At 39.1% G+C, this 16,704-nt stretch overlaps 2 protein-coding genes across 3 annotated transcripts in view; both read left to right on the top strand.

Annotated features, from left to right (window-relative positions):
- Positions 1–255: 255 nt before the first annotated feature.
- On the top strand, positions 256–5,696 carry Grip84 (Gamma-tubulin ring protein 84). 2 transcript variants are annotated; one of them, XM_001355181.3, is made up of 8 exons: positions 256–635; positions 723–878; positions 937–1,300; positions 1,375–1,908; positions 1,976–3,021; positions 3,091–3,412; positions 3,618–3,728; positions 5,277–5,696. In XM_001355181.3, exons 1-8 carry the CDS (start codon positions 580–582, stop codon positions 5,493–5,495), a joined length of 2,808 nt encoding a protein of 935 aa, XP_001355217.2. In that variant the 5' UTR covers positions 256–579; the 3' UTR covers positions 5,496–5,696. The 2 variants fall into 2 exon arrangements, with proteins under 2 accessions (XP_001355217.2, XP_015042182.2); XM_015186696.2 differs by lacking the exon at positions 3,618–3,728 and having other exon boundaries at positions 5,277–5,495.
- Positions 5,697–13,238: 7,542 nt separating this feature from the next.
- Positions 13,239–16,704, top strand: part of LOC6902114 (homeobox protein Hmx) — a 32,203-nt gene continuing 28,737 nt past the window's right edge. The window contains exon 1 of the mRNA XM_033384229.1: positions 13,239–13,268. Coding sequence (XP_033240120.1) covers positions 13,239–13,268 — 30 coding nt within the window. The remainder of the gene's footprint in view (positions 13,269–16,704) is intronic.

Genomic DNA, 16,704 nt, shown 5'->3' with positions numbered 1-16,704 from the left:
TCCCCATTTGTGCATAGTGTGACCAGATGTACATGCTCTATGACTAATGGCCATATGACATTTAGGAACCAAATTTGTCACAGGGGCCTGTTATTTTTTACGTTCTTGCAGAAAAGAAATGCACTAAACATGTATGCACACCCTTCCTGTTCGTCGACGAGAGATAGAATATTTCTATATTTCGCTCGCGCCAAGAAAATACCATCTGTTGCTTTTCCAGCATTAATCGGTATTTTTTTACGGATCTGACACCGCCTCTAGCTACTCTAGCTAGCTCTAGCTAAAAGTTAGCCGCGAAACATTTGGTCGACCAAAATGCATTTTTCCTACTATTTTATTATGTTTTGATATTGTTAAGTACACTTATAAAACTGGGTGGGATAAAATAAATCAAAACGATATTCTAAAATAGCAAAATAAATCTGCACGATATATATTAATCGCAAAAAATGCACGCGATATTTTCAATTGAGAACAGTTCAAGCGCATATTTATGAGTGTTTGTGTTTTTGCTAGTATTGGAATGTTGTAATTTTACCGCTGCTTAATGCATTATAGCAACAATTCGCCCACGCCATTATGAGTAAAGTTGATCTAGTGCGTGTGGTACTACACAATCTCATTGTCGAATCTCAGTAAGTAAATTGGAGCCCATCAGTGCACAACTGCAATTGCTATTTTTCTGCAAGTATACTCTAAATACCAAAATAATTTTTTTGTAGAGCTCCATACACGCCAGACATCATTGTGAGGCATTTTCGTGCCACACACGAGCAGCGTCTCTCATCTAACGAGCTGCTGCATTTACTGGCAACCATCAGCCAAAAGCGCCCAAACTTTCAAACAGTGATCACCGAGGTCACCCATATACTTAAGACGTCAGTATTCTAATATAATTCATTGGGTGTCTAGTTTTTCACGTTCCTTGCCTTTCAGGAAGGATCCTATGTACGCACTGCTTGTATTCATCGAACGATTCAGCTGCGAAGATATCGCCGGTAGCCACTCAAAGATTGAAATGCCCTCAGCAACCAATCAGAGCAGTACTGGCTCTCCTGTCGGTGCCTTGTCCTTGGCGAGCTTTGCTCCAAGTGCGTCGACTAGGAGTCTAACTGACGATAGTGCCATACATACATTGTCAAAGTCCCAAAGCATTCCCACATCAACTCCCATGAATTGTCGTAGAAGCGAAGTATCCCCAGTCCGCTCCACGGGGGGATTATTTGGACGACGCAACCAGAATCTAAAACTGTACCATCAGAAGCAGAAAACCGATCCAGAACGCGCCGATTTGAGTGTGGTTAGAGCGAGCTATCCAAATAGCCACATTTTCTCTAGTTAAATCTAATCAAAATTTATATCCTTTGCCTCCAGATCAAAGAGCGCGTGCTGATGGCAGTTTCCAGCAGTTCTATGAGTAACTACCGTCCGCTGGGAAGTACAGAAGTTAATTTGATGAAGTCCTCCGCCAGTATTAAGACCAATAGCTCCACTAGCTCTGTTCTAGCGGCGGCAACAGGTTTGCCGGATGAGTATCGCACTCACATGCTCTGGGATTACTGCAAAGTGGACGGAAACAAAACGGTGCTGCCGGAGCTTGGCGCCCTGCCTTTGGAAAGCCAGCAGGGGGTCCTTCTAAAAGAGCTGATCCATTGTCTGTGTGGCACTCGAGGGAACTTTATTGTCCCTCTGCCGCCAGATGCGAACAGTACAGGCATTGCTAAGTATGAAACATATTTCACTATCCATGCGCACCTGGATAAATCGCTAACAGAGCTGCTGCAGGATATCCTTCCCCTAGCCTCGTACTTTATAGGCATTCAAAAAATGATGGCGGCCACAGATGGCCACGGGCAGGTCGTTAACTCTCTTAATGCGGCTCTCCAAGATCTAACCAACGATTTCTACGTAAGTGTATGCAGTACTAAATCTTCTGACGCCTCTAAAACGTATATTTTATGGGTTATCCCTCTAGGTGCTGGTTGTACAGTCTGAGCAGGAGCTGCAGCAGCAGCAGTTGACGGTTCAGAAGCTTCTGTACTACCTACAGCCGACCATCTGGGTGATGGAAGAGCTATGGACGACGTTGGTGAATGTGCAACTAAACGAGTTCCAGGGAGCTGCAGTGCTGACGCATCTGCACGGGCGGATAAAGCGGCTGGAGGGGGACAGGGCGGCCCAACAGATAATGATCAAACTGACGCACCAGGCAGCCGAGCCGTACATGCGAATGCTGCAGCTTTGGATCCAGAAAGGAGTGATTGTAGACCGCAACCGTGAGTTTCTGGTGGAGGACAACGAGGTTGTCCACCAAGGCGAGCTGCCCGAGCACTATTCGGACGATTATTGGGAAAAGCGCTACACCGTGCGTCGCGATCGGATCCCTTCCTTCCTGGAGAAGTACTCGGACAAGATACTGCGAACCGGCAAGTACTTGAATGTGATCCGACAGTGCGGAAAGCGAGTGATGCCCACCCAGCAAATGGAGCTTCAGCTTGATCCGACCGACGAGCGGCACGTGTATGTAATCAACGACGCCTACTACTTTGCCGCCCGCATGCTGCTTGACGTACTACTTACGGAAAACGACCTTATGGGGCATCTGCAGTCGGTAAAAAATTATTTGTTGCTCAACCAGGGCGACTTCACCATGCAGTTTATGGACGCCTGTGAGGACGAGCTATCTAAGAATGTTGATCTGGTGCTGCCCATGACCCTGGAGAATCTGCTAGGTCTTACATTAAGACTGTCTTCGGCCCGTAATGATCCCTACAAAGACGACTTGCACTGCGAGCTTCTCACCTACGACCTTGTTACACAGATGTCAAAGATCATGAACCAAAAGGAAGAATACTGGCAGTCGCAGGACCGCCTGGACCTCAGTGGTCTCGAGTGCTTCGCCTTCACCTACGAAGTCAAGTGGCCTGTCTCGCTCGTCCTCAACCATATCGCCATTTCCAAGTACCAGATGCTGTTTCGTCAGCTCTTCTTTTGCAAGCACGTCGAGCGTCAGCTTTGCAAGTGAGTATTCCAGATCTATTCTTCCAGATCACGTCGCTTCTTAGCCGCCGCCTTTGCTATTTCTTGCAGGATTTGGAAGGAAAACTCTATCGCTAAGAAGTTCTCGCCGCAGGCCGCTGAGCTGTATCGATCGGCGTTCACTCTGCGCCAGCGCATGATGAATGCCATACAGAACCTGGAGTACTATATGATGATTGAGATCATTGAGCCCAACTGGCACATCTTTATCGAGAAGATGAAGAAGGTCGAGAACGTGGACAATGTACTCAAGCTGCATCAGGACTTCCTGGACTCGTGCCTCAAGAACTGCATGCTGACTGAGTCCTCGCACCTAAATCGAGCCATATTCAAGTTGTGCAAGATCTGCCTCAAGTTTTGTGACTTTATCCAGGTGAGACTGTTACTAGAACCCTTCACAAATTGCTATGCACCATTGAGTGCTGCCCCTGCAAAGATAACTGTTTTATTCCTGTTTATATATGTTTGCGTATGTTCTGCGCTTTCCTCTGCTCTCCTCTCCTTACATTTCTCTTTCTCTTGCTGCCTGCCTGCAATAAATTGAATATAAACCAAACACCCTTGATTCGACCTTAAAGCTCTCGCAGCGTTTTTTCCTCGACGCTGAGCTCAAGTCAATGGTCTGTGACTCCAGCGACGACAATACAAATAACTCCGACGTTGATCAGGGAAACTCGAATTGTCCACAGGTATTACGCATCAATGGCTATGGAAAGCTGCTCTGATTTCTACTTGCCTTTTCCGTATCAGTGTTTTTGTGTTGCTTTTTTTTTGCTAATGATTTATCTGGATTGCATGTTAATTTGAACCGCAGCTGAAACCACATTATTTGTGTGTTTTTTTTAAAGAAATTGTAATGAAGTGACTATTTTATATGGATTTATTCATTCATATTTTCTTATATTTATGTTTATTTTAGAAAATAGCCATTTATAACGCTTCTCACTAAATTCTTCTTTGGATACATATCTGAATGCTCTCTTTTTAAGTTGTTTTGATTGTTGCATAAGTTGCTTAAACAGTAACAGAAAACAACATAGTTTTTTTTTCTAACTGTGATAATTTGTATATTAAAATACAAATTTAAAACTCAATAAAAAGACTAAGTTGTGTAAAATATGGGAAGCATTTCTTTTATCAATCCCAAAATGTAGCAGATTTTCATAGAAATATTCAACCTAAAATAGATATACACTTTCCACTCTAATTTTAATTTTTACTCTACAACAGATGCGCACGATGACTTAGTTTTCTATAATTTTGGACAAATACCAATAAACACAAAAAACAAACTAACAAATATAAAACAGCGACCTTTATTTACGTTAACCTTCTTTAAAATTTACAAAATTTTAACGAAAAAGTTTTGCGTCAAGTTAAAACCAAAAATTATTAGTAGGCACTATTTAATTTATAATTAAAGTAATTTTATTTATTTTTTTCGACTAGGTCGTTTATTATTATCAGTAACAATTAACAAAAATTACAATATACGATAATATTATGTACTGTAATTATTAAAACTACGTTTATACAATTTTTAAATTTATTCCAAAACATCGTCTGTACATCCAAAACAAAAAAGCTTTCTTCAAGATGATTTTTCTGTTATATTCAAGTAGATTAATCTCTTCTCCGGTCCATGTATGCCCCGATTTTATTCCACAGAAGTTTAAATTAGGTCACAAAAACGGGAGATAAAAGACAAGATCACGACACTTTTTATGTATCTATCAGCGGGATTTTAAATGATTTTACCAGTACAAAATTTTAATTTCGTTCCGCTAGATAAGAGGGTTTTTTTTGGGAACTAGCTTATTCAAACAGTGTCTCAATACAAACGACGTAATTTTTTTCAAACAAAATATTTTTTATTTTGATAAGGAGGTAAAATTTCTTCCAATATGTAATTTCGAAAAGTCATGAAGAAACCTTTTTTATTTTGGCCGTAATCAATTTCGTTTCGATAGATCACCGAAATCGCCAAGTATTTATTTCCATCTTCTATAAAATATAAATGGTTGTGTGTAATGCGTGGGAGCGGTCTTGTTTGCAGCCTAACAGGCTTTTTCTAAGATATAGTTTTATTGTTTTAACTTCACGAGTATATCAAATCCAGAGCGTAGTTCTTCCTTACTTACCAAGGACTTACTTTTAAATTTACGCGTTTAAATATTTTCGATCTTGAAAAATACAAAAATTAAAATGCTCAACTAAATTTCTATTACTTCTGCCAGTTCGAGAGCTCGTTGGATCCGACAGATACGTTTTCAGAGCGCGTAAAACGCTTTGATCTGGAATTTACCGGACTGCTGATATCTTTTCTCAAGCAAATCAACAATATGGCCAAGAAGAACACCGCCGATCGTTTCATGAATCTGGTGCACCGCATCAACTTCAACGCCTTCTACTCCGATCAAATGGAAAAGCTTTGCGTCAAAGATGCCATGGGCTGATTCAAAGTAATACCAAAAGCATAGAACATGAAGCAGTATAAAACATAAAAAAAACCATCCAATCTAAACATGTATTTAATTATTTATAATTTTGTTCATTCCCGAACGCCTTCTGGTGTTTCATAACACACGATAATTATTTTTCATATAGCTGTAAAGTATCTTTTTCATTAGATCGTTTTAATAAACCATAAAAAGCTAGTTGTTGTTAATCAGTAATCTCATATAAAATATTTTTGCTTGCCATCTTCAGTTAAGGCAAAATAATCTGATCTGTGAGTGCCATAACAGAAAGCCCTATATCCGAGGGAATCAGAGAAGAATCACATTACATACAAATTGTAGCTCATGATCTTTGATGCTGTTCAAGTGTATATTCTTTTTGTGCGAATTCACCTGAATTTTAAATGCTAAAAATGGTTTTTTCCGCGCGTCAAATACAAAAATATGGAGATATAGTCGCCGCAACAAGTTTAGGACAAATTGTGCTGATTTGCTGGAGTAAGACACCAGGGTTTATGTACAGATATTTTGTGCAGAAATATATTACTTATGATCAGGGATCGTAATGGTTATAAGGTACATACATATATCTCAAAAATCACACAATAATAGTTATTCATTATTTTTAAGAAAATATTCTTGAATGAAAACACAAATTTTTTGAGTTTTATTATTAATAATAAATAGTAATATAATAATTATTTTTGAGGAAAAAATAAAATAAATTAAAAATATTTATCCAGTTTTAAAAATAAATTTTATAATTTTGTATTTATTTATTGATTGAAGCTGAAGATTAAAAAGCTGTCTACGGAACCGATTTTAATATTTTTCAAATCATTATCAATATTTTTGAAAAGAATTAAGTATCATTTTAAACGCATACATTTTTTAAAGTTTGGCCAAATTTTGTTATTTTTAAAAAAAAAAAAAGCTTTTTAAGCTAATCCTCATTTTGATGCTTTCGGGATTTTTTATATTTTTGTATACTCTGCTTTTGACTCTTGTGCTTATTTTTATATTTTAGGAAAAGAAAGGCATTGAAATTCAAGCAATGAAATCCATCGTGTACGCGGTTTTCGTAGTTCCAACTTGACCTGAATTGTGGTAAAAAAAAAGAATATGATGAAGCGATAAGGAAATAGGAAAATAACAACTATAACAAGAACTTATGGGCTTGGCTTATTTAAGGTCGATATCTTTGTAAATCTGATATATAAAGTTTGTGCTTGAACTCCTTCCAAACGGCTCGACCGAAAAATCTAAATATCGCAAAATGTATACATACAGGCAGGCTCCATCGAACGGCTTGCCCATCGCCACGTATCTAGATTCAAACATGTTCCTGAAGTCCATTCGCAATAGTTCACAATACTGCGGAAAATGTTCAACAATTCAATTCAACATTTAAAATCAAAGATCAAGTGTACCACAAATTGGGTTCTTTGCTGCCAATGCCAAACAAAGAACATACATTCTTACAAATACGAGTATACTTTATGGGCGGTGAGGACATCAATCGTGTAGACCATTGTTGAGCAAAGCGTGTGCCACGGCACACTGGTCTATCGTGGAAAACATCTTTTATTGATTTTAGTAATAAGTAAATATTAAATAAATATTGCTTTCTTCTTTGATGTACCTCTAAAGTTACTTGATTTGATATCTGTCACGGACTCTCCAATCGCGTAGATGCAAGTTGCAGCTGCGATAATCTCCATTCGCCAAAAACCCGGGGGTTTAGTCGACGAGCCAGATGACCTATTGAAAGAGCAGATTGAATTAGTGAAAACACACCCACATTCTATCCGAAATTAAAAGTGGCGCAGGAGTGGGATTAAATATGATTAAATATAAACGGCTAAAAGGGAGGGGCTTGCTGCAGTTACGGTGGAAAGCTGCCATGTAGAGTGCAGGGTTCAAAGTGATGACCTCGAGTTCTTGGAAGAGTTCAAACCCCAGTTCAACACAATAAATAAAACGCATGTCAGCTTGCGGGTTAGATTTTAAAACACCATTTTTTTTTACATTATCGAGGTTATTTATGTTGGCTAAAGAGGGCCTGACAAAAAATATAGTACACTCCAATGCTCTTCAAATTAAATTAATATTAATAACGCTATGCAACACTTCAACTGTGTGCTTTTTTTTTCACCTGACTTACACCTGCTTGCATTGAAATTTTACAATTCTCAAAAGCTGATAAATGCAGCTTTGAATTGAACCCAAACTTTTTGTAGCTTCAGCTTACCGTCTTGAAAGTTTTAGGCTTTCTAAATTCAAAATTTATAATTTTTTAAGCTATTTTTTCAAACTTTGGGCTTTGAAATCATGTAGCACTGAGAGAATACAGAGAGTGCGAGTGGAAAAAATCGTGTAACTTATCATTTATTTAAATATGTATACATATCATTTATTTTATACGAAATTATGGATAAACGCATAATCGGATAAACGCATAACCCCATACTCTCTCGCTCTCTTTTTGGTATCGCTGTTCGCAATTGGCCCAGAATGAATTTTTGGTTAATGCGTTGAGGGTGGTAGGACAAGAGTTGGATAGGGGGTTTGAACATGGATTTTTTTCTTGTCCTTATCATGGTAGAAGTCCCTCATCACCGTTATGAGGGAAATATCGAGTGAGCGAGCGCTGTTGTGTTCTAATTTTAGTCATGTTCCCGCAGTGCGTCTATTCCTATTACATCTAACGACCAATATTCCAACCATTTCCATTCCTGTAGAATAAACGTACATCTCTCTCTTTCCACCAGCGGCTTTTATATATCGCTTACACCTCCAGGTGGTGCACAATGTACGACGACGAGTATGAGGAAGAGCGAGCGCGTAGCAGGGGGTTAGTCAGAAAGGGGAAGTGGTTATATTCATTGAGACTATAATAATGATACGATTTGATATTGATTCGCCAATCTGGTAGATAGGGATTTGGGGTTATACAGAGATGTTGTGGCACGACCCAATACGATATGAGCAGTTAAGTATGCTAAGGACTGTTTGCGACAAGACTTTCTGGACGGAAAATCCGGTTGCTCTAGCTCTAAAAATGTCTAAGATCTAGTCGGTTATCAAGATGGACAATCGGACAAACGGACCATTATTGATGCTGATCAAAAATATATACTCGTATGTACATATATATTTTTTGGGGTCGGTCGCTTCCATCTGGCTTTTCCCCCTTAACTCTTGAGTACAGGGTATGGTGTAATGAGAAAAATGTCGCCCTGCTGTTTCCGAAAAAGTGCTCGGGGCGTACATATGTCAAGTTTCTGTCGTTGCCGTTGCCGTTGCCGTTTAGAGTGCTCCCCTCCCGCATACGCATCTTGCTATGCCTTTTTGAACGGACACTTTGCGACAAGCGAAGAGAGCTTTTGGGACAGTTTGGGCTGGTTTGAGCACTGGTAGAGCACTTGATGAGCGGCACAATTTGAAATTGGAGACTTTTAAATTTCCTCTTATAAAAATCGTTCAATTTGCAACTTTAAAGGGCGAAAAAAGACTCTGCCTGATCTCTGTTTCCTGTTTTTTTTCTCTTTATTCATCCCAACGGTTGACATTCGTGAACTTATCGGGGAAGTACAATCGGTCGAACCAACGCATAGCCAAACAGAAAAGGTGTGCATGGCTCGGTATATTCCATACGATATGGAGGTAGAGAAGAGGTATTAAAAGGTTTCCTTTGACTATTTTATAATATCTAATAAGACGTCCCTTCCTTTTCGCAGGCAGCATTTCAACTCTACTGTGTCCCTTATTTTTTTGCAAGCGAAGTTTCAACACGCATACCCTCTTTTTTTTTTAGTTCTGAGTACAACTTCTAACCCAATTCGATTCGGCTAAACGTAATTTAAAAAAAAGCCAACCCATTTTTGTTCAAGTCCTAGGTGAAATTCGTGCAGTTTACACTAGACAACAAAATTGAATTTTTTACTTCCGCTTCGAATCAGACCATGTTTTTCTAAAAAATGTTGAGCTTTTCAAATTTGGAATGAACTATTTTTTTTTCTAAGGTGTGGTTGTTCTTTTTAGTTTCTAAAAACTGTTTTTTTTCAGAGCTTCAGAGATTAGGTTCGGTAAGTCTGGACAATATGAAGCTTTCAAATTAAAAATGAATCCTTTTTTTCCTTAAAGGAAAATTATTAAAATAAATAAATAAATTAATTAATTATTTTTAAATCACTAATTGGCCATCTAAACATTGTATCTTAAGTCTAGAGTCTTACAAAAAAAATTTAACTAGATAAAAAAAAGTATATTAAATTTGTTCTAGGCAAAAATGATGAATGAAAAAGAAATGTATGTATATATAAAAAAGGTGTCCGTCACATATTTTATTGTTTTGATATCAGCTGCCGAAGCTGATCAAGAGTATATAAACCACTTGTTTTTTTCCCTAATAGATTTTCACATAGTACTTTTCGATTGAATGTTAGAGTCGGGCAATTGACGCAGTAATCTGAAAAATCGGCAGGGTCAGTAGATAAAAAATTAAGTTTTTCAGCCGATCAGCATCCGCTTAAGAGTGCCCCGAAACCACAATCCGCCTGCGAGGGATTAGCCTGTGCAGGTACAATGCTCAAACAGAGTTCTCCACCTCCTGTAGTCGCGTAGAACCCCTGGGGACTCCTCTCAACCCTCGGCCCAGCGTCTGCCACAGCTGGCAAACAAATAGCGATGATGACAACAATTTAAAATCCATCAAGAGCACAAAAAGGCCTCATTAAGTCAAGAGGGTGACGGCAGGAATGGGGTAGGCGTTGCTGCCCGCTACCAAGGGGTGAGAAGACGTGTACCCCACTCCAAAGCCAACACCCGCCTCCCCGTTCGACAAGCGCAAAATGTAAGCATAAGACACAATAGTAATTATTGCCCAAATAATTGCAAATGATGAACCAATGCACACTGGCACTCCTTCCTTTTCACGCTCTTGTTATACGTGGCGTGCTGCGGGGTGACTGCTGTACTGGAAGTCCATGAATGGGGTGTCATTTTGGTCCATCACCATTTGTCGCTCACAAGTGCACTACATTTTTGTTCGGATTTTGATTTCGATTGTCATCTAAAACGTCAGCTCGATGTTAAACCATATTTTCATCGCATTTCTTATCATTGCAAAAAAAACACTGGGCAACACAATCGGAGAGCTGCAGCTACAAAGTGCTCAGGTTCATCTATCAGCTTTTCAGAATTGCAAAAATGCATTACAACCAGATGTAAGATACTTCAGTTGTGTGATATAAAAAAGCACTGGCTCTTACAAAAATAACTTTGAAAAAATACAAATTTTTTAAATTAAAAGCATAACCTAACCCTTAAAGTTACCTAAATTAAATTAAATTACATTATATTTGTTCATAAGGGTTCGGCTTATTTTTTAAGGCGGACAAACTTTGTCGAAATCTAGGATCTCTGGATCTAAAAATATTCCTCTTGGTATTCAAAACTGAAAAAAAAAGTTATAGCCAGATTAGACAATGTTTTAGGGGTGCGATTGTTTTCCGATGGGATTGCATTTTCTTTATATCTTAGAATATTAAGATAAGATCCGAAAATGTATGATCAATATGTTTAAATACAAGCCCATCAAATAGTTTACATATATTCCACTTTTCATACTAAGTTAAAATGTTGTTATACCCGATACTAAAAAAGAGTAGAGGGGTGCATTAGATTTGTGGCGAAAATGGATATACGTAACACCCAGAAGGAAGTGGTTTTGACCCCATAAAGTATATATATTCTTGCATCATCATCATCATCATCATCATCATCAGCATCAATAGCCGGGTATAGACCCAGACTGTCGAATCTGGATCAGATCGGATTATTATTATAGCCAGAAGGAACAAATCAATTTTTAGTGGATACGCAACGCATTCTTCGTCGTGCAATGTGTGGTCCCTCTGGCGGAGAGGAGCCATACTGACTGGGTATCGGGTATAAATGTAGAGTCGCGGCCGTGGCTGCGACTCACAACGTGCCCCTCGTTAATATTAAACGGATATTGGCAAGAGTTTCGTTTGCGATGTGCAATAACTTGCGGAGAGATTTCGCCCCCCACATTAACCAAAAAATCTTTGTTGCGAACTGCTTTACCGAATTACAGTGGGAAAGAGAGAACGCGACAGTCTTCGACTGCGATACCAATTCCGCCGCTTACGCATAATTACGTATAAAATATATATACATATATATAATTACCTTATCATAAGCTGGCATATATACAGACTGAGTACCGGGTATAAAAGTAGGGACGCGGTCCCTTCCGTGGCTCACAACCTTAAAAATTCGATTGTTATACTGAATTCCCAAGGAAGTGTTTGCGAACCTTGGGGGCCATCCGCCATTTTGAATTTACTTAAGTGACGAGTTTCAAGCGAATCCGACGAATTTTTCAAATGAGTTTCCACCATGTTTCGACATGTGTTCCTTCTGGCTATAATAATAATCCGATCTGATCCAGACTCGGCAAATTGAAAGATACAGTCATTTTCTATAGTTCTCCACGATTCTGCGTTTTTGGTTTTCTCGTATCTTCAAAATTGTGGATGTCACAGATTTTCGTCTTTTGTGGAGGTGGAAAGTGGTGGAATTTTGAAACAAGCTTGATTCAGTGTGATATCGCAGGTGTCTGGATACAAATTTTGTTGCTCTAGCTCCTATAGTCTCTGAGAACTAGGCTCCCATAGGGATGGATAGACGGACATGGCTCAATCGATTCGTCTATTGATGCTGATCAAGAATATATATACTTTGTGGGGTCAGAACCGCATCCTTCTAGTGTTACACACTTTCATCATGAACCCAATATACCCCTATATTCTTCGAGCATCGGGTATAAAAATAGCCGTTCTGGGATATATAGGGATAAAACTATAGTTCCCAAAATTAAGTTTAGATATTTTTAAAAACAGAAAAGGAATTTCTTACAAATTCATGGTTGGTATAGATCTCCGATCTTGGCGGATCCGCCTTATATACGACTTATATAAACGCCACTGAGCGCCACAGACGTCGAAGCTTACGCTAACATCATCGAGCAGAACTCTTTCACCATTCCAAGTGATTGAGAAAGCCAACACCTCGGGGTGTCGCACTATATTGTGGCGGGGAGGAGCAGGGCTCGCCAGAGCAAACGAGAGGGATGCATACACGGTGAGTGGGCAAGAGGACAACTAATGGAAAACTGCGTGAATATGAGCCAGCGACTGAAACCTCTTATGGTTTGCCCAAGCTGCTGTTGAACAGTACGTTTTCTACCGTAATTTTTGTATTATATGTACATTTATCTACTCCCTTTATTCCCTAGTCACTCGAAGGACTAGAGCTTAATAGAGGAATATCTCGAAATACTGTCTGATTACAAAAGAAAACTCCACAAAGAATTAATAAAACCTCAGTTGAGTAGGTTTTCTATTTCATCGGATGTGAGTTCTTTGCTAAAAGTCGCGAGGGTTTGAATGCTGCAGACCGTTATTCTCACGAAGCGTCGGTGAAAAACCCGACGTGTATCAGCAGGTTTATATTTTTTTTAACGTTGGGGTTGTTCCCATTACTAGGACTCAGCCACCCCATCTTCCAAAATTATCCCAGTTTGCTACTCCTCCGTTTTTATTCCATTTGCTTGCATTCTCCCGAACACGGCGATGTCAATGTGTCTGTAATTTGAGTAGGACGGGTCCGGTCTGCTTCCATGCAGCTTTGGGTCGAACTTCGGGGGTACAAATGGGGAAATCGCATCAGCATCAGCAAAACGTAAGAAAGAGCCACAACAATATTAAGCAAATGGAGATCTAATGAATTGTAAAATTATGTAAGAACCAGTCGAAGCGTTGTGACTCGACACTTCTAGTACCCGGTACTTAGTTGTTGTAAACTTTTGAGCTGTTTCCTGCAATGCCTTATATATCGCTCACTCCGCTAGATGGCTCCACTAAAGAGATAGAGAGGAAGTAGTACGGAAGTTAGCCACAGGCAATTGTTTTCTGCAATCTGGTAGATAATTTCATTCTCATTTCGGTATCTTCAAATTGTTAGAGCCATCCATTTTCATGACTTGTCCAACCCAAGCTTCGAAATAAGCGGTGATACTCTTCCCGACCCCATAGTACATAAATCTCTATTGTACAAAATAGTTTTGGGTCGTCTCCCGAAATTTGATTCATACAGATACAAATGTATCTCACAGGTGAGAATGATCAACACGTCAGTTCTTGATAAATCGAAGTCCATCGGGTTCTTTTTTTGGTTGCTTCTAAAACTGTCATCCGTGTAATGTTATTAGAGCATTGGCATTTGAGACATCATATTTTCCACACGTAAATTGAAAAACAATCTTGATAAATCGCATTTCATCGGGGGTATTTTTTGAACTGCTTTAGCCTAGCTATGAATATTATCCATTATCTTAGGAGCTACTTTTAAATAGTTTTCTTTCCTTTAAACTATTTGAAATTCGTCTTTTCGGTCTATCGTGGATTTTTTTCGCGAACATTGTGTGAGTCGCGTGTTTGGGGTGTCTGATACTTAAACAAATAATATGATTGAATTGAATCAATTCTGTAGACTTTGCCACCAAGGGCGTGACACACATTCATACTTACACCGATGCACACGTGCACAAAGACAATCGCACTGAAAATAGGCAGCGCCTTTTCGCTCAGTGGGGGAAGTGTGAGGAGCGGAAGGGGATGTGGGAGGACTCCAAGGAATTTTCATACTGAACCGAATTAGGAAGCTCTTATGAACAGGAGGTGACAAAATTAACACACACGTGACCCGGTTTGCCACTTCTTTGGATTTTTTTCATGACTTCATGATGTTGTTGCAGGCCCTTGCAAATTAGAGGCACGTGTCCCACTGAAATGTGTGAGGCTGACCATAGAACCGGGAGGCGGTGGCAAAAGCGATTTGTGTCGAATGATGTTTCACATTGTCCTGCACGACAGCCGCCAATCAATGACAATGCAGTGAAGTCCACACAAAAATAAATAAATACAAAAACACACACTCAAAAAACCTCGAAGCTTTATCTGCACTCTTTAGCCGGTATAGTCAGGGGTTACACTCGTGGCTGGTCCCTGGGATGTTCGAAGTGTTACCTTCCACTTAAGTACCCCTCGAAAAAAGTTGAAAAAGCACTGACTAATAAAGAGAACTTATTTTCATCCTTACAGCTATAGCAGTAAGCTTATCGTAACGATTTGGAATCTATTTAGTAGGAGACTAGATCATTAGTACACCCGATACTTCAAGTGGAAGTGTGTGTGTGTGTGTAACACCCAGGAGGAAGCGTTTCCGACTCCATAAAGTATATATATTCTTGATCAGCATTAATAGCCGACTCGTTATAGCCATGTCTGTTTACTTCTCAGAGACTTTAAGAGCTAGAGCAACCAAATTTCGTATCCAGACACCTGTGGTATCACACTGTTACAAGTGTATTTCCAAATTTAGGCCCGTCCCATTCCGCCCCCACGAAGAACTATAGCCAGAAGGAACAAATGAAACGCCTTCCACTCTCTCTCTCTCCCTCTCTCACACACTCTACCTCGTTCAGTGTGCGTGATCTGGCGGAAGGGAGCGAGATGAAATAGCGGGTGTTGTTGGGAGAATAGAAAAAAAGAGACAGATGTAAGAAAAATGCAAAAAAAGGGAAACAGATAAAATCTAATATATACAAATCTCCCAAACGGTTCAACCGATTTTTATGAAATTTTTCTTTGCCAAAAATCAATTTGTCCCTTTTGCGAAACGACATATGAAATATATGGTTCAAATTACATAATATATACATATATACTGACCGAGTACAGGCGCGGCCCTTACCACGGTTCCCGCTTGATTACATTTTAAAATCTAAATCATAAAATAAATTAAATCCGATCAGAGCGATTTATAGTATAGCGACATAGTTGAACCATTGACCAAATATCGTTTTTTTTTCAACATTGTCGACACTTAAAAAACGTTGTCAAATCGGGCTTTATATTTTATTGTTTTATACAAAAAGGATTATTTTTGAAGTTGATAAATTTGAGGCAATTGAGCTATTTTAATATGTTTTTATTCCCTTGAAGTCTAGCATACTCTAGGGGTATGGGCCTTTCCGCCACAATCTCCATCATGCCAAAAACATTAGTAGTTCATAGAAACAGATAACCATATACTTTTGGGCAGATATTATTTTCCGACATAAATGTAATTTCATTAACCTTAATGTGAAAACCTTTTAAAATAGGCCAAAGTTCACTTTTCAGTATATTTTGGTATTTTTATAGTCATGTTTTCCTTTACTATTATCTCCCATAAGAAAGATAATTGAACTACTTACTAAAAATTCCAGAAAATTTAACCAATCTCGGCTAATGGTTAATTTTGTAACTTTTATCACCCCGGAATAAGGTAACCTAACGCCGGATGCCTCAGACTTATAACCAAAAAATTCCGGAGAGGTTTGTACATTGAATAACTTGGAAATTTAGCACTCAACACTTCAAATATTAGCCAAAAAATATTACATAACAGATAATCCAACCCACTTCACAGAGTTTGGCTATTTTCTACCCCAGCCTCAAAAGCCACTTTTTTTTGTAGCGTAACGTCAGTTACGTATTATTTTGGCTTATAGCTTTAAAACAATTACTATACAAATAGATTAAATGAAGGAAGTCCAGAAATCCAGAAGGAAAATTACCATATCTACAAGACTGCCAAATCTGGATCGGATCGGATTATTATTATAGCCAAAAGTAAGAGATCAGTCGCTACGCAGCACCCGACGACACGCTCAGAATAATTTTCTGTCTCTCTCGCACGCACTCTTTGTCGTGTCGTGCAATGTTGCCGCCGTCTGGTGGAGGAGAGCCATACTGACATAGTATCGGGTATAAATGTAGAGTTGCGGTCGCCGCAGCAACTCACAACGTTCCCCCGCGTTTTAATTTGACTTTTTCATTATTTTTTTTAAACATTTTGCTCGTACATTTGTCGGTAGCGAAACGGCGGAATGGAAATGCCCATATCCAATTTCATCTTGGTATTTCTGCTTTGTTTGTGTGTATTGCAAAGCATTCAAGAAACTAATGGACTAAATTAGACAACATACTCAGGCACGCACAAAAGGTAGAAACCTTTAATAGCGTTTAGGCACGACAAGGGAAAGGACAAGGGAAAAGGGAAAAAAGTGCAA

Source organism: Drosophila pseudoobscura, chromosome X (genome assembly GCF_009870125.1).
Source record: "Drosophila pseudoobscura strain MV-25-SWS-2005 chromosome X, UCI_Dpse_MV25, whole genome shotgun sequence".
In the NCBI taxonomy this organism is placed as follows: domain Eukaryota; kingdom Metazoa; phylum Arthropoda; class Insecta; order Diptera; family Drosophilidae; genus Drosophila; species Drosophila pseudoobscura.
This window is presented reverse-complemented; position numbering and strand designations above follow the sequence as displayed.

Bases quoted from the DNA above. Each gene is read 5' to 3' on its own strand.
- Grip84 (XM_001355181.3), top strand. From the start codon at position 580: ATGAGTAAAGTTGATCTAGTGCGTGTGGTACTACACAATCTCATTGTC. The intron at 3,022-3,090 runs GTGAGTATTCCA...TATTTCTTGCAG, and splicing joins GTCGAGCGTCAGCTTTGCAA to GATTTGGAAGGAAAACTCTA. The intron at 3,729-5,276 runs GTATTACGCATC...TACTTCTGCCAG, and splicing joins GAAACTCGAATTGTCCACAG to TTCGAGAGCTCGTTGGATCC.